The 16,760-nt window shown below is 42.8% G+C and overlaps 1 protein-coding gene across 7 annotated transcripts in view; it reads right to left on the bottom strand.

Annotated features, from left to right (window-relative positions):
* The window catches only part of POF1B (POF1B actin binding protein), a 67,769-nt gene that overhangs the window by 32,061 nt on the left and 18,948 nt on the right, over window positions 1-16,760 (bottom strand). For 3 of the 7 annotated variants that reach the window (XM_075572855.1, XM_075572856.1, XM_075572858.1), the window contains exons 3-7: window positions 5,692-5,754; window positions 5,173-5,235; window positions 4,470-4,532; window positions 3,772-3,831; window positions 3,468-3,530 (exon numbers count right to left, since the gene is read on the bottom strand). In XM_075572855.1, the coding sequence (XP_075428970.1) occupies window positions 3,468-3,530; window positions 3,772-3,831; window positions 4,470-4,532; window positions 5,173-5,235; window positions 5,692-5,754 (312 nt within the window). The remainder of the gene's footprint in view (window positions 1-3,467; window positions 3,531-3,771; window positions 3,832-4,469; window positions 4,533-5,172; window positions 5,236-5,691; window positions 5,755-16,760) is intronic. The other 4 variants (XM_075572859.1, XM_075572860.1, XM_075572861.1 and 1 more) reach the window with 4 other exon arrangements.

The following is a 16,760-nucleotide window of genomic DNA, read 5'->3' as shown; positions in this document are numbered from 1 at the left end:
CCTGAAACTGTGAAGAAATCTGAAACTCCACCAGTTCTGAGTGTCCAATATATTTGCAAATACTTTCCTACTTGAATCAGATAAACTCTCAGTGTTTATCAATCCAGGTGTGGAACACAGGCACAATATATATATATAATGTGCATTTATTTCTGCCAATTGAAATTGCCACCTGAACCTTTGAGAAAACAAAATATAAACCAACAGTCTAGCTTCCAAACTGCCCTGAAAGGCCTAGTTGCCCCCACCCCCTCCCCACTGGTAGACTCCGTATTGTCCAACTCTCCCCAATTATGGAGATGCCTTGATTATTAGCCGATACAGTAAATGAATCATTATTTCCCTGACACCCTGAACACAATTCCCTTGGTCGGGTTTCTTTCTGCACATGGTCCTTCCTGTTAACTGGCAGTATACTTGAAAATGAAATCTATGGGATTCCGAAAGCTCCCCAACAGTATCATTTTAAGAACTCTGTTGGTCCACTAGAAGGTCTCCCGCAGATTGAATCTGCTTCTCTGCAGGACCTTTACACTACATCTATATCTTCAGAATCCCTCTTTTTCTGCATATGTGTATTGTTGGGAACTATTTTTTACCCACTTCATGTGACAATGAATTGCTAATATTTTCAAAGAACTTTTCCAAGCTTCCACAGTTTTAAGTCAGTTTTCCAACCTGGGGGTCTGGCTCCACTAAGAGACCCACAAGACTGATTTACAGTGATAAGAGGGACATATACACTTGGAGATACAAGAAATGGCAAAGAGATGGTTATTGCACCAGTGGTTTTCCTGCCCACTCAGTCGAGACACACCAGATTTTGGGAGTGACTAAGGAATTGAAAAAAATACTCGGGTTACATGCAAATACACTTTCTCTGTGATCCCCGAAACATGGCCTGGCTGAGTTTCCATTGCAAACCCATAGCACCATTCCAGTCAACAGAAACACCTCCAGTAAAGACATCGACTTCTACTGGTTTCCTCACTTTAGGAATTAAACCACTGTAAAGATTAAAAGATCTTGTTCAGTGGATTCACTTTTGGCTTAAATTCTTAATGATAGCATTTGTCTTGATACAGTGAAATTTATAACCACTAATTCCAGGAAAAAATCTCTCTCAGAGTATCATTTAAAGTTGCATAATTTTGGACTAGAACTCCAAGATACGATTGTGTTCGTTTTCTCATGTGTCATGGTTCTATAATCATTATATTACCATGACACACAAGAAAACAGACAAAGAAATCATTGTTAAAGGATGTTTTATTGCCCACGTACTGGCAAACTACGCAAGAATCCAAATATTTTTTGGGGGGTGTTTTATTAAAGAATAATTTAAGCGATCAACATTGCAAACTGTAATGAGGTCTCATCTTTATTAAATGTACATTTAGTGTCATTCTTATTTGTTTAGTTCATGTTTTTCACCAATAAAGAGAGGCGGAGTGCCAAAGTGGTATTAAAAAGATTTGGATCTACTATTCTTGTATAACTACAATTAAACAGGGACAACTTATATTTGTCGACCATCAGTGGAATAGTGGAGTGGGTCACTTTTGAACTATGACACAGGGTCCCTCATTGATTTTTCTAGATTTGGTATGAAATAAAATGAGACGTGCCCAGGTGGGGGTGTACTGGATGCACACAGAGGTCAAAGATAATCCTACAGGGTACCCTGAAATGAAAGGGTAAACTGTCATCTCAATCAAGGGTTAGTGAAAATAATGTTTCTGTGCAACGCGCGGGTTTGAAGATCCGCCGCCCCTAGGTACTTCGGTACTTTCATGTGACGGCCGCCACTCTTCCTTCGGAATTGCAGGGCCGCGGACGTCACATCGCCATGGTAACGAGACACTGTGTCACATTATCGACGTCCATGGCGTCCACAGCGATTTGGAAGGAGAAGGGCAGTAGCAAGGAGGTCGTTCGCACAGGCAAGTGCCTTTCTATCAGGCCAGAGAGCGCGGCAGCTGTATATGGGGGCGAACATTTTTGCTGCTCCAGGCCCGGGCCTATTGGGCGTAATGGGAAATCCGCCACTGTTTCTGTGGGATCTTATGCAATGGAATGGTTTCAAAACGAACATACCAATTCATTGTGTCTGGGGAGAGGTTTCCCAAGACACCCCAGGAACTATTTTACTCGCAGAAATCTGGGACAACGCTTAAATGTGGAGGATGGGTCTCTGCTCCTTATGTATGTATATCTTTATTTACATAGCGCTTCACAGCAGTAATACACGGGACATAATAATATAACACATACTGGGAATAATCGCTTCAGACTTAACAGTAACAATAGGAAAATGAGTCTCTGTCCCGAAGAGCTTACAATCTAAGTGGTAAGTGGGGAGAACTTACAAAGACAGAAAGAGGGCTTTCTGGTAAGTGTGTCTGCAAGGGGCCACGGTCAGTGTATGAGATGTATAGTATCAGCCAGCAGAGCTACTCATAGGTTTCGTTACAGTGGTGTGTTTTAGGAAAGGTCCTAAAGGTGGATAGAGAGGGTGCCAGTCGGATATTCAGGGGAAGGATATTCTGGGGTGTGGGGCAGTGAGGGAGAGGTTTTAGGTGGGAGAGGGCTTCAGCTACAAAAGGGGCAGACAGAAGACATCCTTGAGCAGAATGCAGGCAGGTATATAGGGAGACATTAGTGCTGAGATTTTAGCAGGGGCAGAGGTGTGTATAATGAGATATTAGGGTGAGATGTAAGGAGGGGCAGAGGAGTGTATAATGAGATATTAGGGTGAGATGTAAGGAGGGGAAGAAGGGGGTATAGCCTTGAGGAGAATTTTGTAAGTGATGCAGAGTTTAATAGGAAGCCAGGAGAGAGATTTTATCAGGGGAGACACTGACAGATTTAGGGGACAGTAAAGTTATTCTAGCAACAGCGTTAAGGATTGATTGTATGGGAGACAGGTGAGAGGCAGGAATGCTGGACTGTAGAAGGTTACAATAGTCGAGATGGGAGAGAGTGAGGGCCTGTGTCAGAGTTTTAGCAGTAGACGGACAGAGGAAAGGGCGTATCTTTGCAATATTAGGGAGGTAAAACTGACCAATATTTTGGCATGTATGCCCCTGTCACTACTCACTAATAAACAGAGCCGCAAACCGCTTTCCCACACCGTCACACTCCCCCAATATCGACGGCCTTGCAAGACCCCCCATCTCTCTCTCACCTCTCTCCCTCAGTGTCGTGGCTTTGTGAGACATTCCACCCCTCTCTCTCTCCCCCGCACTCTGCTCCCACCTCTCTCCCCCCTTTACCTCTCTCTCGCCCACCACCCCCCCATATTTCTAACACAATAACCTCCCCCCTCCAGTGCTGAGCCGATCTGGAAGTTGGGCCTGGCCCTAGCTCTCCCCCCTGCAGCGGCTCAGCCTCTCTCTCTCCCCCCCCCCCCCACCCCTGCAACGGCCCGCCCCTTTCCATTAAGAAAGGAACGCCTGTTTTCGTACCTGTTCAGGGTTTTGCACCATGTATCTTCTTATAGTTCCCTGTGATTGAGAAGATTGTAGTTCCTGTAAAAACAAAGGACATTTTAGTTACTATGAAGCATCCCTGAACTTACACTTCAGTTACAGATTAGAGACAAAGCGGATAGGCCTGAACTTCTAATTTGGTTAAACTACTTTCCCCAGACATATTATAAATTACACCTCACAGTAGCCAACCTTACTGCTCCCATTAAGATGACATTCTGCGCCAACGCTGGCACGTCACATTAACATAACATTAAGAAAGGAACGCCTGTTTTCGTACCTGTTCAGGGTTTTGCACAATGTATCTCCTTATAGTTCCTTGTGAGTACGGTGCTACTTCCTATAACAAAACCAAAAAAAAGAACACGTTAGTTACTCTGCAGCATTCCTAAACTCACACTTCAGGTACAAATTAATGACAAAGTTGATAGATCTCGACTTCTAATTCTGAACAAGCGGCTCAGTGAGTAAAGACACTGACTGTCAACAATGAGACAGTGTGAATCAGGGGAGCCTGGTTCAAATCCCAGTGTCACCTTCTTGTGACCTTGGGCATGTCACGTTATCTCCCTGTGCTTCAGGCACTACAAAATAGATTGTAAGCTGTAGGGGGCAAGGACTTGTGCCGGCAAAAATTCTATGCATACACGGTCAGCGCTATACACGGAAAAACCTATTATTAATTATAGTTAATATACTTTCCCCAGACACCTGTTAACGTGACATTCGCCACTGAAGCGGGAGCATCATATAATGCGAGATTTAACGCAGTGCTAGTGATATGCACAAAATAATGCACCGCCGGGCGTCAAAGCACGACATCGCCCATTTCAACCAAACACATCACTGTTACTAGTTCAGTTTGGTCCTAGGTAGGTCCGCACTTTGGTCCATTTGCTGTTGCGCCGCGAGTAACATATTATTGTGGAGAAGGATTTATAGATGATGTTATGGAGAAAGGAACTCCTGTTTTCGTACCGGTTCAGGGTTTTGCACCATGTATCTTCTTATAGTTGCCTGTGATTGAGAAGATTGTAGTTCCTGTAAAAACAAAGGACATTTTAGTTACTATGAAGCATCTCTGAATTTACACTTCAGTTACAGATTAGAGACGAAGCTGATAGGCCTCAACTTCTAATTTAAACTACTTTACCGAGACGTATTATATATTACACCTCACAGTAGCCAACCGTACAGCTCCCGTTAACTTGACATTCTGCACCAAAACTGGCACATCGCATAACGCGAGATTTAACGCAGTGCCAGTCAAACAAATATTGACATGCACAAAAGGACACCCCGCCGGGCGCCATTTCTCGTGTTTTATTACCATAACGTGTTAACGTGGGCAATAACATTGGCTACACCTGTAAGTCGTCGTCCCTCTCTCTCTCTCTGACCCTGGGGGAATGATAGGTGTATACACATTATTAGTTCCCACTGCTGAAGTTAGCAGCAGGTGGGGCCTGAAGGAAGATTCAGCACAATGTGAACTTGAGAAGACTTCAAAAGGCCTCAATCACCTAGTTTTAATCAAACAACCATATTGCTGCCATTAGTTCAGTTTGGTCCTAGGTAGCTCCGCACTTTTATTAATTTGCTGTTGCGCCGTGTGTAACATATTATTGTGGAGAAGGATTTATAGATGATGTTATGGAGAAAGGAACTCCAGTTTTCGTACCTGTTCAGGGTTTTGCACCATGTATCTTCTTATAGTTCCCTGTGATTGAGAAGATTGTAGTTCCTGTTAAAACAAAGGACATTTTTGTTACTATGAAGCATCCCTGAAGTTACACTTCCGTTACAGATTAGGCCGCACTTATAGTGCGCGCAACGGATGATGTCACCTGTCGCCACCCGCGACATGTGGTGACAGCCTCTGAAAAAAAATCAAATTTGACCGGCTTCCAAATTTCACGCCGCCCCGTCGCGCTTACTATACGCGCACGCGACGGCAGCAATACATTTGTTTTGCCGCGACGTCGCATTGCCGGCACTATAAGTGCAGCTTGAGAGACAAAGCTGATAGGCCTCAACTTCTAATTTAGTTAATCTACTTTACCCAGACGTATTATATATTACGTGAGGTGTCATTATATATTACACCTCAGAGTAGCCAACTTTACTACTCCCGTTAACTTGACATTCTGCACCAAAACTTGGAGCGTCACATAACATTAAGGAACTCTTGTTTTCGTACCTGTTCAGGGTTTTGTACAATGTATCTTCTTATAGTTCCTTGTGATTGAGGTGCTTGTATTTCCTGTAACGAAAAAAAGGACACGTTGGTTACTACAAAGCATTCTTTGACTTACACTTCAGGTAAAAATGAAAGACAAAGTCGACCAACTCTTCAAATTTAGTTCTTGTACTTCTCCTAGAGATATTATACTGCATTTAATGTCACTACCAGGGAGGAATCAATTACAAAAATAGTGCAACAGGAGGATACCCCAACCTATATATTAATGAACAATGGGTTAACTGAGAAAGAAGTTCATAGGCGGCTTGATAAAATTAAAGTAAATAAGGCGCCTGGCCCCCATGGTATACATCCAAGACTCCTCAAAGTTAAGTTAAGTTCAGTAATGGCCAAAGGAGTTAAGTTCAGTAATGGCCAAACCATTACATTTAATATTCAAAGACTCGATTTCCATGGGCTGAGTACCACAAGATTGGCGTAAAGCAGATGTATATTTATATCTATATTTAAAAAGGGAGCTAGATCACAACCGGGGAATTACAGACCAGCAAACCTGACATCAGAAGTGGGGAAGTTACTTGAACGTTTAGTACGGGATAATATTCAGGAATACCTCATGGAAACTAAATTATTAGTAATAGTCAGCATGGATTTATGAAGGATAGGTCGTACGAAACTAACCTTATTAGTTTCTTTGAGGTGGTAAGTAGGAATTTAGACCAGGGTAATGCAGTTGATGTGGTCTACTTAGATTTTGCAAAGGCTTTTGATACGGTTTCACACAAGAAGTTAGTAAATAAAATAAAGCTAATTGGACTCAGAAAAAATATTTGCACCTGAATTGAAAACTGGTTGAAGGATAGACAACAGAGAGTTGTCAAACTGAACATTTTCAGGTTAGGCTAAAGTCGTGAGTGTAGTTCCTCAGGGATCGGTACTTGGACCCTGCTTTTTAATTTGTTTATTAATGACCTCGAGGTTGGCATAGAGAGCAAAGTCTCCATCTTTGCTGAGGACACTAAATTGTGTAAGGTAGTAGAATCAGAGCAGGATGTAATTTCTCTCCAGAAGGACTTGGAGAGACTGGAGACGTGGGCAGGTAAATGGCAGGTGAGGTTTAATACAGATAAATGTAAGATTATGCATTTGGGAAACAAGAACAGGTAATTTGCACGTTAAATAGGGAAAAATTAGGTAAATCTTTGATGAAGAAGAATTTATGAGTGCTTGTAGACAGCAGGCTTAGCAATAGTGCCCAATGTCATGCAGTAGCTGCAAAGGCAAACAAGATCTTATCTTGCATTAAATGTGCAATGGATGGAAAGGAAGAATAATGATGCTACTGTATAAAGCATTAGTAAGACTACACCTTGAATATAGAGTAGACTTTTGGGCACCGCTCCATAAAAAAAAAAAAAACACATTATGGAACTAGAAAAAGCGCAGAGAAGAGCCACAAAATTAATAAAGGGGATGTACAATCTAACTTATGAGGAGAAGCAAGCTAAATTAAATGTATTTACATTAGAAAAGAGGTGGGTGTCTAAGAAGGGATATAATAACTAAATACAAATATATTGAAGGTCAATACAAGATGCTTTCAAAAGAACTATTCATCCCACGGGCAGTACAAAGGTCTCGGGCCATCCCTTAAGGTTGGAAAAAAGGAGATGTCAACAGCAACAAGGGAAAGGGTTATTTACAGTAAGGGCAGTTACAATGTGGGATTCATTACCCATGGAGACTGTGATGGCAGATACAATAGATTTGTTGAAAAAAGGTTGGCCATCTTTATAGAAAGGAAAGGTATACAGGGATATAGCAAATAAGTAAACATGGGAAGGATGTTGATCCAGGGAGTAATCCGATTGCCAATTCCTGGAGTCAGGAAGGAATTTAATTTTCCCCTTATGAGATATCATTGGATAATTCAACTGGGTTTTTTCTTTGCCTTCCTCTGGATCAATATACTGTAAGTACTGATATAGGATAAAGTATCTGTTGTCTAAAATTAGCATAGGATGGACGCATGTCTTTTTTCAATTTTATCTACTATGTAACTATGTGACTATTGACTGACTATGTAACTATGTACTTCTTGTATGCGTCACCCAAAGTAGTAAATACTGGGTTGGATTTTCCGTTAATCATTTCTTACTCTGATTGGGACAGCTTTACGAAGCGTAAACATTTTAAATAAAAATAGTATTTTTTTTTTCTTCAAAAGTTAGACTAAGGCTCAACAACAACAACAGCCTGTTAAAATCCTAACCTGCTGAAATAGCCCGGCTGCCTCAGCAGCTAAGCATGACAGGCTAGAAAAGTCCAATAAATATGTTCTCTCTCTGCAATCTGCACAGTTCCAGCAACAGGATCGCTTTCAAAACAACTAAAACCTTTATAAATTACCTGTGCCAAAACATACTGCCATATACAGCGTTCATTCAAATGTGACTCACCTAATAACCAAGTCTGCTTCTTTAGTAAAGAGGAATCTCCCTTTCAGGCTCCACTGCTAAAAATGCTAATATTAACCAACACAGACTATGACTACATACTTCTTTCTTTGTAAAGCTGACTCTACATATGGAACAGAAACCCATATGTTTTCACCTGCTAACCTCCAACATCTTCTTAACCACCCCCGCCCCCCCCCCCCCCCCCCAATCTATTTTTTAATCCAAGTAAAATACGGGCTAAAAACCCGAGAAAGGTACATTCTTTTCTAATTCTTTTCATATTAAGCAACTGGGCAAACTTTTGGGTTTCGGGAAACTTTTGAACTTATGCACAAACTTTGGGTGAATTTTTAGCTTCGCAGATAAAACTGACAAACTTGTGCACAAAAGTTTGAAGTTGGTCCAAAGATGTCACAATATAAAATTCCTTATTTAGATTTTTTTTTTTTTTAACAAAATCAAAATCAAGCGAGTTGCAGCAAAACCAAAAACAAAGCTTTATTTATAAAAAATTTTTTAAACACAATCACTAGTAGCGAGCTCACTCCTAGGCTGCATCCATAGGACAGGCAGCGCTCAGCCGTGCGGACGCTCCGCGCTGAGCCCCGGCATCCTCAATGAGGATGTCTTGAGAGGGCTCCCGCGAGCGTCCGCAGGTGTGCCGAGTTGGATTTTTCAGCCGACAGCCAAAGCGTTTTTTTAGCATGCTGTCGGCTGAAAACCTCCAATTGCAGCATAGCAGCGTCAACGTCACGGCGCTCTGACGTCGGCGCCGTGACGTTGACATCGGTGCGTCACTGCCCCGCCTCCCGATCGTGCACGCTGGCTCGTCTGCATGTGCATGAAATCGCACAGGCTTCAGCAGGCGAGCCTCCGTGTCAGCGCGGTTCAGCACTGCTCCCCCCTCTATGGACGCAGCCTTACTGATCAAACCAGGGGAGAGGTACCAGAACCACACAAAGGCCCATATTCACTCAATGATGCTAAGCCTTAGCACAACCTAATGCCCATTCACATGAATGGGAGCTAGGACATGCTAAAGCTCAGCCCCCTATAGTGAATATGGGTCAAAGTAAAGGCTTCTTTGTATTCTTTAAGGAAAAGGGGATTTGGGTGGTTGGAAGCAGATTGTAAAATACAGCATCGTCTAAGAGAAAAAAGGTACGTTCCTCTCCTCGCCCAAATAAGTAATGCACCATTAAACTCTTTGGGGAGGGGGCTCCCTAAGCTCCACGGTAACTACCAGAGAACCCCAGATCGCGCGGTGATGCCGCTTACCGGAGATTAGTGAATTCCAGCCAGTGTTGGACTGGGGCCCAGCTAAACCTCGCCGTTCTCACGTAACAGAACACTGCGCAGCGCTGGCATGTGACACCCGCTTATCACAGGGGACTTTTATGACAACGTTATAATTTGCTAAATTATGAAGCTTGTTCACCGAGCACCAACCACTATAATTAAAGAAGTAGAGCCACCGACATTACAACTATTATTTAGGTTGCTTTGTTTGTTGACTGCCGGGAAACACCTGAAGTGTGTACATCTCAAGGTGTAGAACTGCGGCATTGCTTCATTCCGAGTTCCAAGGTACTCTGAAACATGCTCAGGTGGACAGAAATTACTGCGGGTCACAGCCTGCACCTGCAACGCTTGGGTGCCGACACCTGTATACCTGGAATACCAGATTCCTAAATCAGTTCAACGCACTTGGCAATTTAAGTTACAGCTACGTGGTATATAATTAATTTGAGATAGTTCTCACACTTGGTCGTACTTGGTTCATCACTGAAAGCAAGGCAAAGGACATTTCGTTCTTTCCAACTGAACATTAATGATTTACCATTTACTATTCTCCCATATTATAGAGCGGTGAAAAAAAATAGTAAGTTAAAAATAACAATAGGGTTACTATCCCACATCTTTGCACTTATGAAAGTTATTGTGAGATTCATCTCATGCTAAAATACTATTTTGGCTTTAAAGTGCATTTAGCTAAATAAACATTTGAGAGAGACAAGGATTTTAGATTGTAAGCTCTTCTGGGCAGGGTCTCCTTTCCATCAATGTTACTTTTATATTTTATGCATCTATCCTTATTTGTGTTATTCTCCCATGTATTATGTTTTGTATAAGATCTGTATGTGCCGCGTATGTGGTTTGTGCTATATATAAATACAAATACAGTAAAATACAAGAGAGACCGTGTTATTTTCTTGCTGAGAAATGCTATGTAAGGAATTAATGTGTGCCTACAATATTGACAGACTAGTGTCAACATAACGCAAGTGATAAATACCTGAGTATTATGTCAAATCAGCCACGGGAAATACTTGTATGATGAAATAAATCTAATATCGGAGTGTTAAAGCAGCAGTATGTTTCTTCAATTTGTTATAGGATTGAAGCAAGGGGTCTCTGAAGCTCAACCACGTTAATTTCTGCTCCGGGGACCCCATGCTTCCAGAGATTCTTACCTCTATAGGTGCTGGTCAGTATCTCTGTGCTGTTTCAAGCTCCCACGTCACGCGGGCCAATAGGAAGACCAGGGATGATGTCACGGCTTCCTATTGGCCGGAAGAACATGGGACCTTATAACCGCCATATTGTGAACCCAGACAGGGCACTTACCGGCAGCATGAAGGTAAGTATCTCGGGAAACATACTGTCATTTGGCGTGCTCCTTTAGAAAGTTCTCCAATCACAACCAAGAGACTACTTGCCATTCTTACTGCAAATCATAGGTGTGCTCCAAAGAAAAGCTGCATGCATTGGCTATTCAGCGCCATGAACCTCTGGGGATTAAAGTTTCACCGACATTTAAAGTCTATTCAAGGTGTTACCTGCCTGAGAGTTTATACCTCAATGCAAATGCAATAGATGTTAAGTGGCCCTGGAGCCTTAAAAATAATGTACCGTACCTTTCTACATGTTACTAGGAAGAACAGCACAAAGTAAATATGTTTGTAATCTACATAAAAAGGGGAATCCGTTTGTATATTCCTCGACAACAAAGCAGAGCAGTAATTACAATAATGTCCGATATAACTTACTGCCCTGCAAAATGTTGCTAGCTTTTATGGTTGTGCGCACAGGAAGTCTGCAGGCCCAGGGTGCTCAACTCCAGTCCTCAAAAAAACCCCAACCGGTCACGTTTTCAGGACATCCCGGCTTCAGCACAGGTGGTGCAGTCAAAGACTGAGCCTCTGATTGAGCCAACTGTGCTTTACTCTGTTTCTGCAAAGGGCACACATAATACAGGAAACACCGTTGGAGAGTTTTTTAATATAAAGTTTTGTTTCTATGATTATGACTGAGGCGCACAAAGTGTTAATATACAGCAAACCAGTGACTAATAGTAACTAGTGTACCTTTAAAATGCTTGATTCCCACGTGACTTCTATACACATAATAGTCTTCTTCCAACTGTATAAAAGACAAAGTCTGTATAATAGCAAATATAACATTCCCATTGTCAATATGTCCGTGTGGCTGTGTGTCTAGTCCCTTACACTGCAACATGCGTCAATAATAGCAGTCCAGCCAAATCGACTACATCCTGTGTCAGAAGAAGTGGCAGAGCTCGATCTTGGCTGTGAAGACATACCCTGGTGCTGATTGCAGATCAGATCAGCAACTGCTGGTAGCCACAGTCAAACTCAGATTCTGTAACACCAAACAAACGGCAGCCGCAAAAGAAATTCGATACAGAATAAGCCCCAGCTACGCCGAAGTAAAGAACAGATTCAACCTCCTCGCTTCAGAAGAGAGGCACCCAGGCGAGATGTGGGAAGAAGTGAAAGCATGCGTTATCGTAACATGTCTCGTACAAGAAACCATCAAAATTAGTCCAATGGATCTCCAGTTCTGCCATCAGCATCGCAGAAGAGAGAAGGAAGGCCAAAGCAACGGGGAACAGAGGAGATTTCAGAAGACTGAATGCAGAATTCCAAAGAGGCCAGAAAGGACAAAGAGAACTACTGGAATTAACAGTGCCAGAAGATGGAGGAAGCAAGCAGGGAAGGTCATATGCGAAAACTCTACACACACGTGAAGAGGGCATGGTCAACATTCAAGGCTCGGAGGGCAATAGTTTGTGGGAGCAATAGCCATAAATTGCATGACCAGCAAGCTATACGCGATCGGTGGAAGGAATACACAGAGAAGTTGTATGAAAGTGAACATCAGGACCATCCGGTGGAGAATGAGCACTGGAACTGGAGCCAGGTATTCTGGAGGAAGAAGTGGTATGGGCAATGATGCAATTAGCCAACGGAAAAGCCCCAGGAATCGACGGCATACCAGCAGAATTGCTCCAGACCAGCGGCAGCATTAACAGCATTATTTCAACGCATATGGAGCACGTGCGCCAATGTTTATGTGCTCTTGTTACAGATGATTTAACGCAAAAATAGAAATATGTTGCGCACCAATACAATAAGGAATGAATAACATACTTATACCGGTGCCCCTTCTGCAGACACACCTGTCCCTGTCTGCGATGTCAGGTAAAGGAACCAGGCCACTCCTGATTCTCTTCAACACAGGGTTCCTCTAACCACTAACACAGGGGTGGGAAACTGCAGTCCTCAAGGGGTTACCAACAGGTCAGGTTTCCCGGATACCCCTGCTTCAGCACAGGTGGTGCAGTCTTTAACAAAGCCTCTGATTGAGCAGACTGTGCTGAAGCAGGGATATCCCCAATACCTGACCTGTTGGTGGGCCTTGAAAACATCGGTCCTGTTAGCGGCAGTCCTGTTAGCGGCTAGAATAAATCTTACCGTAGTTCCCTTTCGCCTTTTCTGACAGATCTAACCCCATTTGCGGACAGTCACGGTGCAATGCATTATTCTGGGGTACAAATTCATTGCTTGAGCATACAAATCCTGTTTTCGTTACATATATTCTTATATACAAATCCCGAATGTATACCATAATTTGTCTGATTGGTCCATTCATATTTCATTTATATAAATGGCCATTTTCTTCTGTGTTTTTTTTAATATTCAACAGTACTATTTAGCTGAGCAGCAGGCGCATTGTGTACACTAAGAACGTTCTATTCCCGAGGGCATCCATTCATGTTTACTTCCATGAATAAAGCACTAGCACAAGGGACACAGCAATGGCAAGGGATTTGCATGCTTCTCTCTTATCTACCCCCAAATGATATTTATATTATAACTAGGTACACCCCTATTCTCAAAGAAGGAAACAAAATATGTAAAAGAACCCACATACCAAGTCACGAATTAAGCAATTCTCCAGAGAAGCTTGGAAATGACTCTGGCTATGTTTTAATTGTACCCCACCATGCTGATTAGGGATTACGCCTCTGGCAGTGCTGCATAAATAAGAAATAAAAGATTGGATGCAGGATAATTGCTAGGTGTTTGCTGTCAGTGCATTGTGAGAGGCCGCCCCACCAGTGTCAAATGGAAAGAATGAAAACAACAACAGGTGACTAAGAAGCAGTATACACACCCGACGCCCAGTAATTGTGTCTCTGTGCATTGATGCCAGAGAATGAAACGGTGGAGGAACGCTTCCGGCTGCCCTGCTGAACACATGTCCCAATTTGCCACAAAACCAAATAAACAAGAAACTATTAACTTAACCTGTGATACAATATAGCCACAATTATCTCACTAAACCACCAAAGTGTGCTTCACATGGAATATAAAAACCACGCCATTCATTTCATGGTGTTAACAAGGACGACGTTTCCCGGTGGGAATTAGTAAAGACGATCAGTGCTTTGTAACTTCATGTTATGTCATGTGGAGAATATTTGGGGGAATGAGTCACAAGTCTCCTTCTACACATCAACGCAATCTCATTCATTGAGGTTACACAATGACGGCCTGTTCTAGTAGCTGCGGTGTTACACATCACATTGTGTGGTTTGACAAGGCAAAAAGTAGCAGGGGGAAAAAAACAATCCGATCTCATCATATTCTAGAAGATTTTCTGCTTCTAAAATATCACGTCTATTGAAATCTCACGTTCCAAGCGAATAAAGATACTGTAGAAAAATCAGATTTTTTTTTTTTTTTTAACAGAACCAACGTAACATACATGTGGAGATCACTCAGCACAGACATTATATACACAGCGCTCTCTACAATTACCAAAGGGGCTAATGAGCCCTTTAATAAAATGATATATATATATACATACACACACATACACGTGTGTGCGCATGTGTGCACACGTGAATACATGTGTGCACACGTGAATGTGTGTGTGTGTGTGTGTGTGTGCATGTGTGTGCATGTGTGTTCACGTGTGTGTGCACGTACGTGCGTGCATGCCTGTGTGTCTGTACATGTGTGTATTTTTTAGAAATGACTCAATAATTAAGATAATTAAATTAGAGAGTCCTGAATGAAATCTAATCTAAAAAAAAAGTCCTTTCTTACACGGTTTGGACGAGAGAGAAGGGATTTTAGAATGTGGCAACCTGCATATCTGAGCGAGAAGGGCTCTTTCCACACAAATAGGCACTTCTTACAGCTACTAGAACAGGCCCCAAAGTCCTATAAAAGGACATTCATATAAAACATTCCGCTAATTTCATTCGTTTAGACTCTGGGACCATGGTTTTCATGGAAACACAAGCAAGAGATGAGCGTCTGTGAACCCAGACAGCTAAAATGTCAACCTCTGCGCATGGTTAGTTGTAGATATCCATCTTGACTTTCTAGGAAGAGATAACCCACAAAAGTTACAGGCACTTAAACATGACTGCATTATAGATGAGGGATGAATGCATGAAAGCGTTAGACTGTCCTCTGAAGATAATACTGGTACGTTACAGCCGTTTCCTTTTTAAAGCTACATGTTGCTGACCGACGCTGTGAAGATACTAACTTGAGCTAAGGCCTTTCAAATATGAAAAGTGGCTGCCTGAGTTTCAGACGGTGTCCATCAGCATGAGATAAACGTCAGTTTGTGAAGGAAAGGAGATAAAGTCTCAAACAATTCTTTCAAATGTAGGAAATGACAATGGTGTCTCGATTGTGACACATGGAAACGGACGGTAACCCCGCAGGCTCGGCAAGGGCTTGGAAATTGTAGGGTTTGGCCGAAACACACCCAACCTACATTTGGATCAGTTGTACTATTTTACGAGGTACCTGTTGAGGCCATGTGCCATAGTATGATGGTATGATGGCAGTGTAGCCACGCAAACAATCTGTGCAGACACGCGAGTAAGAGGGATTACAGCTGCAAACCCTAATGAATAAATTGCATCGGGTACCAGTGGAAGAGTTATCCCGTGTTCCTCCTCTCCCGTTTGTAAAGGTGCAGTCCTTTCCCCTGCTCTCCCTTCCATTCCGACCAAGGCGACTGTATAAGTCTGACTTTGTTTTCATTGTAGTACAGCAAACCCAAATTATAATTATCCTCCCCTTTCAAAGACACTAACGTTGATGAAAACAAGGGAACATATGTATTAACTTGTACAAAAAAATCATTTTAAGATGTCTAGAGCTCTCAAGGTCTAACGCACGGGGGGGGGGCTCAACTCCAGTCCTCAAGCCTCCCTCACCCCCCCCCCCCCCAACAGGTCAGGTTTTCAGGATATCCCAGCTTCAGCACAGGGGGCTCAATCAAAGGCTCAGTCGAAGATTGAGCCACCTGTGCTGAAGCAAGGATATGGAAGGTAAAGTGCGCGCTGGCCGTCACAGATCTCCTATTGTAATCCCTCTTCCTGTAGATCCAAGTAAACCAAGCAGGTAAGTAACACAAACGGGACGTCCGCAATCTGGGCAGAAAACCCTCTCCGGATCGCAGATGGTAAGTGCTGAGGGGAAATCCTAAACTGACACGAAACGCGTAGGAGTGCAATTGCATGCTGGGTATTGACGTGACTACGCAATACGCCCAACAGCGTCTACACCACTGCAGGAACTTTCACACGGAGATGCCGGTTTAGGACTTCCCCTCAGCACTTACCATCTGCGATCCGGAGACGGTTTTCTGCCTAGATTGCGGACATCCCGTTTGTGTTACTTACCTGCTTGGTGTACTTGAATTATTTTTTGCATTTTTAGTGATTATCTCCCCTTCTTTTGCACACCCATTCTTTTTGTCTTTGAAGCAAGGATATCCATGACCTGTTGGGGGGGGGGGGGGGGGCAGGGTGGCTTGTGGACTGGAGTTCAGCACCCCCTGATCTAACATATTTAAGATATAATTGCCAATATATCAGCTTGGTCCTTGATAAGACGCCATCTTTAGAACAGCTCAGGTCTTTGACTGCATCGCCTGTGCTGAAGCAGGGATATCCTGAAAACCTGACCTGTCGGTGGCCCTTGAGGACTGGAGTTGGCCACCCCCAACATACAGAATGTCAGCATCTTGGCCTGGCCTGTTCTATTGGAAACGTTTATATCTCCTGAACGAAGCGCCCGATTTAAAAAAAAAAAAAAAAAAAAAAAAAGACTGCGTTGGAAAGGACAAGGCGAGCCACGTAAATCACGTGGAAAAAATGGCGGTTTGTGTGGACCAACGCTGTAAAGGAGTATGGCATCTTTAGAAAACCTAGTCCTGACGATGGACATGATGTAATATTAGGAAGTGTGAAGCACATACGTCTGGCTC

Source organism: Ascaphus truei, chromosome 16 (assembly GCF_040206685.1).
Source record: "Ascaphus truei isolate aAscTru1 chromosome 16, aAscTru1.hap1, whole genome shotgun sequence".
In the NCBI taxonomy this organism is placed as follows: domain Eukaryota; kingdom Metazoa; phylum Chordata; class Amphibia; order Anura; family Ascaphidae; genus Ascaphus; species Ascaphus truei.
Note: the sequence above shows the minus strand (reverse complement) of the source record. Positions and strands in the feature narration are given on the sequence as shown.